This window comes from Lontra canadensis, unplaced genomic scaffold (genome assembly GCF_010015895.1).
Source record: "Lontra canadensis isolate GAN:19392208 unplaced genomic scaffold, GSC_riverotter_1.0 scaffold1, whole genome shotgun sequence".
NCBI lineage: Eukaryota > Metazoa > Chordata > Mammalia > Carnivora > Mustelidae > Lontra > Lontra canadensis.
This window is the reverse complement of record NW_022630995.1, coordinates 65,690,767-65,702,795: the sequence shown is the minus strand read 5'-3', so window position 1 is coordinate 65,702,795 and position 12,029 is coordinate 65,690,767. Positions and strand designations below refer to the sequence as shown.

General features: G+C 45.7%; 1 protein-coding gene across 9 annotated transcripts in view; it reads left to right on the top strand.

The window, feature by feature from the left end:
• The window catches only part of ADD1 (adducin 1), an 86,741-nt gene that overhangs the window by 59,464 nt on the left and 15,248 nt on the right, over positions 1–12,029 (top strand). For all 9 annotated transcript variants that reach the window (XM_032856060.1, XM_032856054.1, XM_032856047.1 and 6 more), the window contains exons 5-9: positions 4,511–4,591; positions 4,841–4,990; positions 7,062–7,205; positions 7,311–7,409; positions 8,113–8,289. In XM_032856060.1, coding sequence (XP_032711951.1) covers positions 4,511–4,591; positions 4,841–4,990; positions 7,062–7,205; positions 7,311–7,409; positions 8,113–8,289 — 651 coding nt within the window. The remainder of the gene's footprint in view (positions 1–4,510; positions 4,592–4,840; positions 4,991–7,061; positions 7,206–7,310; positions 7,410–8,112; positions 8,290–12,029) is intronic.

The following is a 12,029-nucleotide window of genomic DNA, read 5'->3' as shown; positions in this document are numbered from 1 at the left end:
TTTTTGTTTTACAATCTAAGTGTTATCATACAAACTCTTAACAGAAATATTAACAGTATTTGTCAGTGCAACCAAAAAGTACTACCAGGTCACTGTGCCCTTTCTTTGAAAGGGGGCCTAGGGATTTTCTGCTGAAGGGAGTTAAGAGCACTAGCGGGCATTGGAGGATTGGAGATGATTGTCTGAATTAGATCTCTGTCTTAAGATCACATCAGGTTTCGAGAAGCTTTGGGGGGGTGTCAGAAGCCACGGTGGCCCAGTTAGCATGGGAGCTGGACTTCTCCTCGTGGTGGTGCTTAGCTAATGCTGAGGCCTTTCCACCTCTAAATGCCTCTTGGTTCAGCTCCAGTGTGAACTGCGGGGTGTGCTAAGCCTCGGGGGTGGGCTGGAGCCCACCTTTGTGGCCAGTGTGCTGTGCTTCTGGGACATGGTGTAGATCTTTACCAGAGAGGCTGTGTTGGGTGTCCTTGGTTTTTAGGGAGTGACCTTAAAATCTTCGATGTGAGTGCTCAGTCCTTCTGGACAGACAAGGGGCACCAGGTGTGTAGGAACATAAGCAGTGAGGGTGGCACCAGCCCTTCGGAAACTTTCTTGCAGATATTCTCTGCTCTTGTTTACTTCACACCTATATTTAGTATTTTTGCCTTTATTATTTAGAGAGAGAGTGGGTGCGCTCACCTGTGCATGTGTGCCCATGTGGTGGGGAGGGGCAAAAGGAAAGAAAGAGAATCTCAAGCAGGCTCCACACTCAGCATGGAGCCAGATGCAGGCTCGATCTCACAACACTGAGATCATAACCTGAGCCAAATCACAAGTCAGATGCTTAACAAAAAGTGAGCCACTCAGGTGCCCCAGCACTTTTTCCTTTTTTGCTTCAGACTCAGAAAATTGTATATTTTAAGCTTTTTCTATTAAAATATGTAGATTTGATAGGCTTTTTTTTTTTTTTTTTTGAGATACATTTTGTTTGAGAGAGCAAGAGAGAGCACGAGCAGGGGGAGGGACAGAGGAAGAGGGAGAAGCAGACTCCACGCTGAGTGGAAGCCCATCACAGGGCTCCATCCCAGGACCCCCAGATCATTACCTGAGCCGAAAGCAAGAGCCAGGCGCCCAACCGAGTGAGCCATCCAGGTATCCCTAGATTTGCTAGGCTCTTAAGTCAAGGAAGAAAAACTGTTAGTATTCTTTATAATAAAATTTGAGTCTAAATATCCAGGAGTAGGTGGGATGTGGCCCCGTTATTAACACCAGTTTGAGAGAATGTTGTATGCTATGAACAACGTTACAAAGACCATGTGAAGAAATGAGAAGTCATTATAAGCAAGAGAGCATACACTGTATACTGCTAGTAACTATATGCACAAGGTCTTCATGGTGATAGGGAAGCATGTTATTGGCTTTGTAGTAGGGTTTGTTTTTTTTTTTATTGTAGTAGGTTTTTAACGTGGAACCTGATAGCATGCTTTTAAAATTTATATGGAAGACAAAAAGTCCAAGAGTAGCTAAGATGAACTAAGTAAGGAGTTTTTCCTAACGACTGTCAACTTATAAAGTGATGTGGATTGTAATTGACGCTGACATAGTTGGACCGAAAAATCGAAATTGGAAAGTTATATATTTATACCCAACAAAGCAATCCAGCGAATTCAGAATTTTTTTTTAATTGGTCAGGCCACACCCCACTGCCTTTTAAAAGTCATTTTATTTTACTTTTTTAAGATTTATTTTATTATTTTTGACAGACATCACAAGTAGGCAAAGAGGCAAGCAGAGAGAGAGGGGGAAGCAGCCTCTCCGCTGAGCAGAGAGCCTGATGCGGGGCTCGATCCCAGGACCCTGAGATCATGACCTGAGCCAAAGGCAGAGGCTTTAACCCACTGAGCCACCAAGGCACCCTCAGAATTTTTTTTTTTATTATTTTAAAGATTTTATTTTTTTGAGAGAGAGCGCATGAGTGGGAGGGATGGGTAGAGGGAGAGGGAGAAGCAGGCTGCCTGTGTGGGGCTCGATTCCAGGACCCTGGGATCATGACCTAAGCTGAAGGTAGATGCTTAACCCAGGTGCCCCTAGATTGTAATTTTTAAAGAAGATGGCAGTAGAAACACGGAGCTCCCATACACTGCTGGAAGGAATGTACATTTAATTAGGCCCTTTGGAGATAATTTAGTGTCTCTGAAAAAACCTGACCATTTATGCTGGGAGACAGGTACAAGAACGTTCCCAGCATTGGGTTATGTAGCAAAACAGGAGCCATGGGCAGTGACAGAAGAATGGACGCATTTGTTGTGTATTCATCCAGTATCATGAGTATCATAATGTGGAGGAGTCTCAGAAATAATGTGGAGGAAGAAAGGTCACTGAAAAATGCAGTATGATTCCAATTATTTGAGGTTCATAATCAGATAAAAATTAAACAAGATATGGCTTCAGGATGAATATTTATTAGGTAAAACTGTAAAGTCAAGGAAGAAGATGCTGAACACATAATTCAGGATAGTGGTTACTTCTGGGGAACAGGGAAGAGACAAGCTTCCAGGAGACTAGAGAGTGTTTGATTTATTATTATACTTAAATTGTACATGTACCCTCTAAACACTTTTTATACGTTGTGTGAGATAAAAACTGTTGAAGGAAGTAAATATATCTGGTGTTTAATTTTTTCTTATTTCCAGCCTTTTTTTTTTTTTTCCATTCTAACCAATAAATGCACAAAGGAATTCCTTGTTTTCTGTTTCGATCCAACTTGGGAATTGGGATAATTGTCTAGTTAGTTTTATTTTAGATAAAAAGATGTATGCTTTTTAAAATACAAGAACTGAATTTAGAAATAAGCCTCACTAAACTCACCATTAATGGGAAAATATTTTCAGTAAAGGTGGAAATCACGTGGGCATTTTTGAAACAACCATGAGAATGGGGAAATGGGGATTTACAGAGAGTGGACATCACAGAGGTGGATTTAAAACAGACTCATTCATGGTCATGATTTACTACTGCTGCTCCTACTGCTAGTACTCGTGGGGAGATGCTGTTTACTGCATTGTGAGTAGGAGCTCTTATCATTCCCTCTTTAAGGATAAGGATGCCGGCGGGGAGGGGCACCTGGGTGGCTCAGTTGTTAGGCTCCTGCCTTTCACTGGGGTCATGATCCTGGGGTCTTGGGGTCAAGCTCTGCATCGGGCTCCCTGCTCTATGGGAAGCCTGCTTCTCTCTCTCCCACTCCTCCTGTTTGTGTTCCTTCTTTTGCTGTGTCTCTCTGTCAAATAAATAAAATATTAAAAAAAAAAAAAAGGATAAGGAGACTGGGAACGCACTGTCCCAAATGAGCCTGGCCTATACCTGGCAGAGCTAGGATTCTAACTAAGGTCTTACCGTGATTGTGGATCAGAGTTATGCTATACTTCAGGGGTCAAGTAAATTTAACACAAAGCTGACATGAAACGGTCAGGTAGTTTCAGGTGTCTGAGAACTAAATTGTAGAAGTGGGGAGTTGGGTTTGTACTGTGTTGCATACTAGAAAGAGTGATGAAAAGTTGAGGAAGACAGGTTTCTGCTCAGTGTGAGAGAGAATGTTTGATTACTAGCTCTCCAGAGTTATTTCCATCTGTAGCGTAGCCCCCTGTGGTGGAGCTGGCGGTCAGTGGCTGTTTGCTGAATGAAGAAATGAGGCAGGAGGGTGGGGATGTGGTGCCCATCATGACATCTGCCCCAGCAGACCCTGTGTGTGCTTCTGTTCAGGCTACTACAAAAGTCACCACACTGGTTAGGAAGTTAGGCTAAACACTGTAATTCCTTTCCCATGAACGCTACAAATGACCAGCCTCGTCCCTGTTGGAGCTCTTTGACTAGCAGTGAACGTGTTCCAATATGATGGCTTTGGGAAATCGTTTGAGTCTCCCCAAATCATCATAAAGACTAAACTGAGTGTTTAGAGGGCAGGACTCTTTTTTCCTGTGGTATTACGAGCATCTAACACAGGTACGTAGCATGTGCCACATTGGTACTGAATGAATTGTAGAAAGAAAGCCTTTGAGGAAGGAGCAAACTGACCAGGGGCGTGGTGATGGGGTGTGGTTGAGACTTTGAAATCCATCAGGCCATAAGGAAGACCCCTCTGTTGTTTGTGCTTGTTAGGATTGTTCACTAGCCTGTGGGTTTTGAGCACTAAAGACAAAGTCCCTTTGGATAAAAGTAAGTTTTGGTTTTCACCATGATATGCCTGAGGAGTGGTGTCTTTCTGCATGTGGTACTGGCTTCGTAGCTACCAGGTTTCCTCTTTATGAAGTCAGTTGTCATGAATGCGACCAGGATGCACGTTATATACCTGAGACGTGACTACAGTATGATGATGGAAGCTTCCAGTCCTTGTAGTTCCGTGACAGACGCTGTACCTACGGGCTTTCCTGTGTAGCTCACAGAATGTGCACAATAAACCTGTGAGTTTGTGGATAGAAAGAGATGCGATAATTTCAGTTGGATTTTTGAGCTGACTTAGCAATTTTCCTTACAGACCAGAGTGAGCTCCGAGCAGGAACATTTCCTCATTGTTCCCTTTGGACTTCTCTATAGTGAAGTGACTGCATCCAGTTTGGTAAGAATATCCTTTTCCTCTTGGGTATCATGTGTGTCTAGGTCAGAGTTGATAATTAAATACCTTTTAATCTCATGAGACCTATAAAACCCAAGAAAGAGGACAAAGTTTGTGTTTTGTGTGATAAACTCAGAAAAAAAAAGCTTTAGAATTAGTTATAAACACTTTAAACTTTGGCTGAAATAATTTCTAGGAAGGGACATTTGAAATCCTCTTGACATCTTAAATTTTTTTTTTGCTTATTTTCAGGTTAAAGTCAATATACAAGGAGAGATAGTAGATCGTGGAAGTACTAACCTAGGAGTAAACCAGGCTGGCTTTGTGTTACACTCTGCCATCTACGCTGCGCGACCAGATGTCAAGTGCGTGGTGCACATCCACACGCCGGCAGGGGCTGCGGTGAGTGTGCTGCTCCCCGAGTGACTCGGAGTGAAAGCTGTGGAGCGAGAGGCGCTTCACATGTCCTCATAGTTGTGCTCTCTTGAGGCAACAAGTCAATAAGCCTGGTTTTGTGGAGTAGAAAAAGTCTTTGACTAAGTTTACTTTCTTAAAAGAATTTTTTTCCTTTTAAGGGGTCTATACGCTCTCTAGTTTTGGAAAACCTGTGTGAATCTGAAAGTGTCCATTAGACTTAACAGAAAGTTGGAGTGTGTTGAGGGTGAGGTCAGACTTCAGTGTGGGGAAGACCGCTGGGAGCTGCAGAGGGAGGGCCGTAAGCAGACTCCTTGTCTGTGAAGAGGGTTTGTGGGGGGTGCCAGACAGGCTGCAGGGGGAGGATGCGGTGGGCTCAGGGAAGTGCTACGGGGATGCAGGAGGCCTGGACCTGCTCATGGTCCCTGGGGTGCCAGATAGGGGTGGCAGACGTGAGAAGGGGGTGGTTGAGGCCTGGAAGCCTCTAGATGTCTGCCGGAAGCCAGCTGACGCTGGGGTTGGATCATCATAGGAAGGAGAGGAGGAACGGCTGTGGCAAGAGGAAGGCACAGACCTCGTAAGCTGTTGGGAGACCTGGCCTCTGAGCCCGGAGCTTCCCCAGAGCCCGCCCCAGCACAGTCAACAAGCCTGGACCCTTCTTGTGCCCACAGGCCAGACCTCCTAGCCTAAACATGCCCATTCTGGTGTTAGTATGGTCATGTGACAGTGAAACACTGCAACTCTCCAGAATTGGCTTTTTATCACCCATTGTCTATTCTAATGACTTTCTGGACTTACTTTTACCACACATAACCTCGTGGATTCAGTAATGCTGAATGTTCACCTGATGTTTTAATGTCATGCGTATGGGATTGTTTTAATGAATGTTTGATCTGTCTGGCTTAGTTATTTTACTTTGAACATGTGGTTCTAGATGTCAACATAAGAGTTTTAGTAGAGCTATCATTTTCTGAATTTTTTTCTAAAAAAAAGTGTGCTCTTCCAGCCATAAAAAGTCCATGTATTTTAATGAACCATTAGCAGTACCTTTAAAAATATGGTTACAAACAGCTTACTGTATAATTTTTTTAAAAAAGATTTTATTTATTGATTTCACAGAGGGAGAGAGAGATCACAAGTAGGCCGAGAAGCAGGCAGAGGGGTGGGGGGGGGGGAGCAGGCTTCCCGCTGAGCAGAGAGCCCGATGTGGGGCTCGATCCCAGAACCCTGGGATTATGACCTGAGCCAAAGGCAGAGGCTTTAACCCACTGAGCCACCCAGGAGCCCCTGTATAATTTATTTTAAAACATACCAGATCACTTCACTTGGAAATTTCTTCTAGGAAAGCTGATACCGTGAGAGAGATTAAATATGACGTTGCCACCTTTTTTGTGGTGGCATCTTTAAGATGAACTTGTGGGCAGTTGTTGCACTTGTGGATACTCTTGGAATTTTTGGAGCCTGTTAGTTGAGGTAGAAATCCTTAAAAGTTAGCACATTCCAAAGTCAATTTGGGAACATTAAGGAAATTAAGGGCTTTATGAACACTTAGGATTGTTTTATTGCAATAGAAGAGAAATTATACAGCATAATTACTCTAAACTTCAGAAATTGGCTCTTTTCTACATTTCATGTTTCGTTCTCCCCTACAACTTGAGATGACAAGTGGGTCAGAACCTTACAGCACGTCCAAACCTTCTCTTTACAGGGTCATGGCTCACTCAGAGGGAGCCCTTGTCTCTCCTTGCAGTAGGGCCGGGCTCATCTTGCGAGGAAGCCTGAGCTCATATAGCATTATGATCAGTGTGGGAGAAGTCCAGAAAGACGTGGAATTTCTTTTGAGGCTCTCCCAGCATTGCAATGCCTTTGATTTTTAAGTGTCCATCTGTAGTAAGCCCCAGCAGTAAAGTTCATCTTAAGTTCATAGGTTCATTTATTTCTGAGAAGAGAACAAAATAAAATATGTTCCCCTTTTTATTTCTTTGAGGAAAGTGTTTGCCATGTCATCAAGGTGTGACTGTTGATTTGTCTTCATTCATGGTGACTGCTTGTTCTCTAGGTCTCGGCGATGAAATGTGGCCTCTTGCCAATCTCCCCGGAGGCGCTTTCCCTTGGAGAAGTGGCTTACCATGATTATCATGGGATTCTGGTTGAGGTGGAGGAAAAAGTATTAATTCAGAAAAATTTGGGGCCTAAAAGCAAGGTCAGTAGGCATCTAATCTGGTATTTAAATTGTATAGGAAAGAAGAAAAAAGTCAGAGTAGCTGTCTTCTTGCGTAGCTCCTCGAGCTTTCGTGTCTCCCTACAGGTTCTTATTCTCCGGAATCATGGGCTCGTGTCAGTCGGAGAGAGCGTTGAGGAGGCCTTCTACTACATCCATAACCTGGTGGTCGCGTGTGAGATCCAGGTGGGCGGGGACCAGTTTCTGCAGGCTATGACTTATTTTGGCATTTCAGGGTTCTTGCAGATTTTTGATACTTGTTTAGTAGGAATGAGTTTTTGCATAACCTCTTTGCCTGAGGTGAGCTAGTGGATTTGGAAACTGACCAGAGCAAATGCCATTTCACTGATTTAGGTTGGTGAACAGTTATTGGGCTTTTCATTTCTAGTTTTTGTTATTCAAATACAGACGTCACCACCATTTACAGAATGCTAGTGTGTGCCAGCCCCGTATCAGGTGCTTTATTTACATGTTATTTTGTTTGCCCCTCATGGCCCTGTTCGTGGAGGCAGGTACAGAGAGGGAGACATTTGCCAGCTGTGTTCAATCCCAAGTCTGTGCTCTCCCTACTGGAACCTTGACTTCATCTAGGCAGCACTGCAGTCCCCAGGCTCCTTCATACAGCCTTAAGAGGGGCTTTGATTCCCCGTTTCTCCTCCAAGCATGAGGGCCCAGTATCTTTGTTTTGCTAACGAAGAACTTCTGAAAATGACTTTGTGTGTGGATTATCTGTCTCTGTCCATCCTTCAGTTTTTATTCTTACACTCTGACGGCTTGGTTTCTTCAGAGACCTACATTTCTGTTTGAGTCATCTCTTGTCGTCATCTGATCTGATCCTTTTGTCCTCGGCAAGAAACTCAAACGGTACTATCTCCTTGTTTTGGAAAAGGTTCGAACTCTGGCCAGTGCAGGAGGGCCGGACAACTTAGTCCTCCTGGATCCTGGCAAGTACAAAGCTAAATCCCGATCCCCGGAGTCCCCAGCAGGGGAGGGCACCAGCTCACCTCCCAAGTGGCAGATTGGCGAGCAGGAGTTTGAAGCCCTTATGCGAATGCTTGATAATCTGGTAAGATCGTTGTTACCACCTGACGATAAAGCTTCTGTTCCAAAAGCAGCAATGTTGGTGTTTTTATAGCAAGTGAAATTGCTGTCTTCACGCGGTGTGTGAATGCTTTCCCCTCAAAAATCATGAAGAAGCACCAGGGCAATTCAACTCCTAAGCTAAGTCACAATAAAATAGGGAGGGTTGCTTGTGTTCCTTTGTTGTTTCCTTTGTGGGGACAGGAGCAGAGAGCATGCCTGCTCAAGTGGACAGTTTGGCCCTGGAGCAGCAGTTAGCAGCGCCCGACCTCCCACAAGCAGGCTGGGGGGTGGGGGAGCTTTAGCGTAGGAAGGTGGAGCCCCCCGGCGCCCCCGTGTGCTGCCATAGCTGTGGCAGGTGCTGTCAATGGCAGCACCGGGGCCCGTGGGGCCCGTGGGGCTCGTGGGGCCCATTTTAGCCTAACAGGACTGTTGGACCAGGGCACAGGTGGGACGGGTGGCCTCAGGAGGTAGGAAGTCTAACTTCCTTAAAGATTTTGGAACAAAAAGAGTATCAGATTCAGTGTGTGCGAAGTGTCCTCAGGAGCTGGATTTGTTTAGTCTGGGCGGAATGAACAGAGAAAGCAGAATCTTCCATAACTCCTGAATTCACTGGCCCCATAAAGATGGATTACGTTAACTGACCAGCTGCTCTTGAGCCTCTAGCCACTAATAGGACACAAGTAGTGCATGACCTAGCTGGGGAGAGGGACTCACAGTGCTAGAGGCAGCTGGGCATTTGGGATCTGAGTTCTGACAGGGCGTGATGAGGGCTGCAGAGGTGGAGATGGCACGGTCCAGGTCACAGGGAGCAAGAGGAGGAACAGAGCTCACTAAGGAGATAGAAGAAGCAGCTGGCATTAGGTGGGAGGGGGCAGTGGTGGCTCAGGTGTCAGCACTGGGCGGCAGGTTCCCCCAAGGGGCCCGATGAGACAGAGAGTGCTGGGGTGGCTTCTTCTCTTCTCCTGGCAGGCACTCTGATGTGTCTCACTGTTCTGTGACCCTGAAGTCAGGCAGGAAAACAGGAGAAAGGACTAAGAATCGAGAATGCCAGGCCACCACATGTTGTGTGCTCAGTGCCTTCTCAAAGAGGGAGAGAAACCAGAATTAGGGAATAACTCTAATTTGCTAGAGGAGGGAGAGGAAGGATGAAAGATGAATCGTTGAAGCGCTTGTTACAAGGGTGTGGTATTCAGTGTCCTTACTGCACATGGTCGCACAGTCATTATTGTCATTTAAAAAAAATTAATTTTAAATTTTAAATTAATTTTTAAAAATTAAATTAACTTATTTATTTATTGACAGAGAGAGATCACAAGTAGGCAGAGAGTCAGGCAGAGAGTCAAGCAGAGAGAGAGAGGGGGGAAGCAGGCTCCCTGCTGAGCAGAGAGCCTGATGCAGGGCTCGATCCCAGGACCCCGGGATCATGACCTGAGCCGAAGGCAGAGGCTTTAACCCACTGAGCCACCCATGTACCCCGTTATTGTAATTTTTTTAAAAAAAGATTTTATTTATTTATTTGACAGGGAGAACAAGAGCGTATAAGCAGGGGAAGGGGCACTGGAGAGGGAGAAGCAGGAGTGGGAGAAGCAGACTCCCCACTGAGTGGGGAGCCCAATGCAGGACTTGATCCCAGAACCCTGGGATTGTGACCTGAGCCAAAGGCAGACACTTAACCGACTGAGCATCCCAGGTGTCCTGATTATTGTCATTTAAAAAAAAAAATTATTTGACAGAGACACAGTGAGAGAGGGAACACAAGCAGGGGGAGTGGGAGAGAGAGAAGCAGGCTTCCCGCTGAGAGGGAAGCATGATGTGGGCCTTGATCCCAGGATCCTGGGACCACGACTCAAGCTGAAGACGCTTAATGACTGAGTCATCCAGGCCGCTGCTATAGTCCACATTTTGTGTAGCATTTGATTAACCATGTATGTTTCCCCGTAATTGGGCAGGGTAGATAATAGTTGAAGATTGTCATACTGTAAGACCTATTTGAACATAGAGTTAGAAGAAATGCTAAATTGCTTCCCTGAAAAACCAAGATGTAATTCCAGCTTGTCAAAGAAGGAAGGAATCCTTATGTTCAGCTGTAATCCACGCCCTGCAGCAGGTGTGAGGCCTGAGGATTGCCTCTCATTTTAGGATTGTAGCATTTAAAGGGGAAGTATAAGAAACCGTACCCTCTGAGGATAAGGTTTTGAGATGTTCTAGTGGTTTATCTTGGAGTCATGATGACGACTCAGGTGTCTTCCTGAGGAAGAAGACGCTGCAGTTGTTAAGAACCGTGTTTTGCTGAAGGTGGCCTTTTCACCACCGAGTGGTTAGCACTCAGCGTCCTCAGTGGCACGCTCAGCAGTGGAAACGCTGCAGGGTGGACACTTGCCTGTCTCTCTGAGGGCAGTGGTGGGAGAAACAAACAGCCACCGACTGATGACTTCATTTCGAGATTGTTACCACCCTTTTTTGAACATAGTAAAGGAATGATTGGTAATGAAAGTGGTCTCCAAGGAAGAGGAGCACCCAAAGGGAGCAAATTCCTCCCCTTCCGTCTTACAGGACAGAATCAGGAGAGAAACATGAAGGATTCTAAAGCTCCTCGGCAGATAGAGCACCGGCCGTGGCCCCTCTTGCATGACTAGCCTCTGATTCTCCGGTCACTCCCTATTCCTGTGTGGCTGTGAATGACTTGGTCCAGACATGCAGCTGTGGGTCAGGAGCTGGCTGAACCAGATTCTTGGCTTAGGGTCTCACAAGGAAGGCTACAGTCAGCGTGTTGGCCAGGACTGGACGTTATCAGAAGTCTGGGTGGGGGAGAATCTACTTCTAGGCTCCTTGGGAGTGTGGGCAGGATTCATTTTTTTAACAGCTGTAAGAGTCCTGGCAGCTTGGTTTTTCACAGTCAGTGATGGACAGAGAGACTCTCTCAGCATGGGTGCCATACTCGGGGTGCTTGAGTGGTGTAGTGGGTTGAGCTCCTGACTCTTGGTTTTAGCTCAGTGACATCACAATTTCAGGGTGGTGGGATCAAGTTCCATGTCGGTCTCTGCAGTTGGCACTGGGTCTGCCTGAAATTCTCTCTTCCTCTTCCTCTGCCCCTCCCACTCAGGCGCTCTCTTGTGTGCATGCTCTCTCTGAAATAAATAAATCTTTAAAACAACAACAACAAAAAGACAGGTGCTACACTCGTAAGTAATGCATCCAGTCACCTTTGCCAAATTCCGCTGATTAGAAGCCAGTTAGGTCCTGCGCAGCTCCAGGAGGGAGGGGCTAACAGCAGGCGGGGGGCTGTGGAGGGGGGTCATCATGAAGTCTGTATGCCACAGCCACCAGGTGCTAAGCACTGGTTAGGAGTAAGATGTCACACTTGCCTTGTGGAGAGTGTCTTTGGGAACTCAACACACAGGCCAGGCCAGCATGTGGGCCTGGTGCTATGACAGTGTGTTCCCGAGGTGTGAACCCGCAGGGCCCCGTCGTATGCCCTTAGTGAGTGGTTATGAGGCAGAACAGAAGGTTCAACTCAAGCGTTGTTACATTCAAAAGTAAAGCAATTTTGTCAGGAACCTTTGACCTTCCCCAAAGATTGCGACAGTATCTAAACTTTATCCTAAAAGGTAAACAAAAAGCTAAGTATTAATTAATACAGCCTGTACTCTAGCCAGCAGCAAGTAAGCCCTGTTTAATTATTGAGTTTATTAACTGTCTGACCGAGCACAATGCCTAACCAGT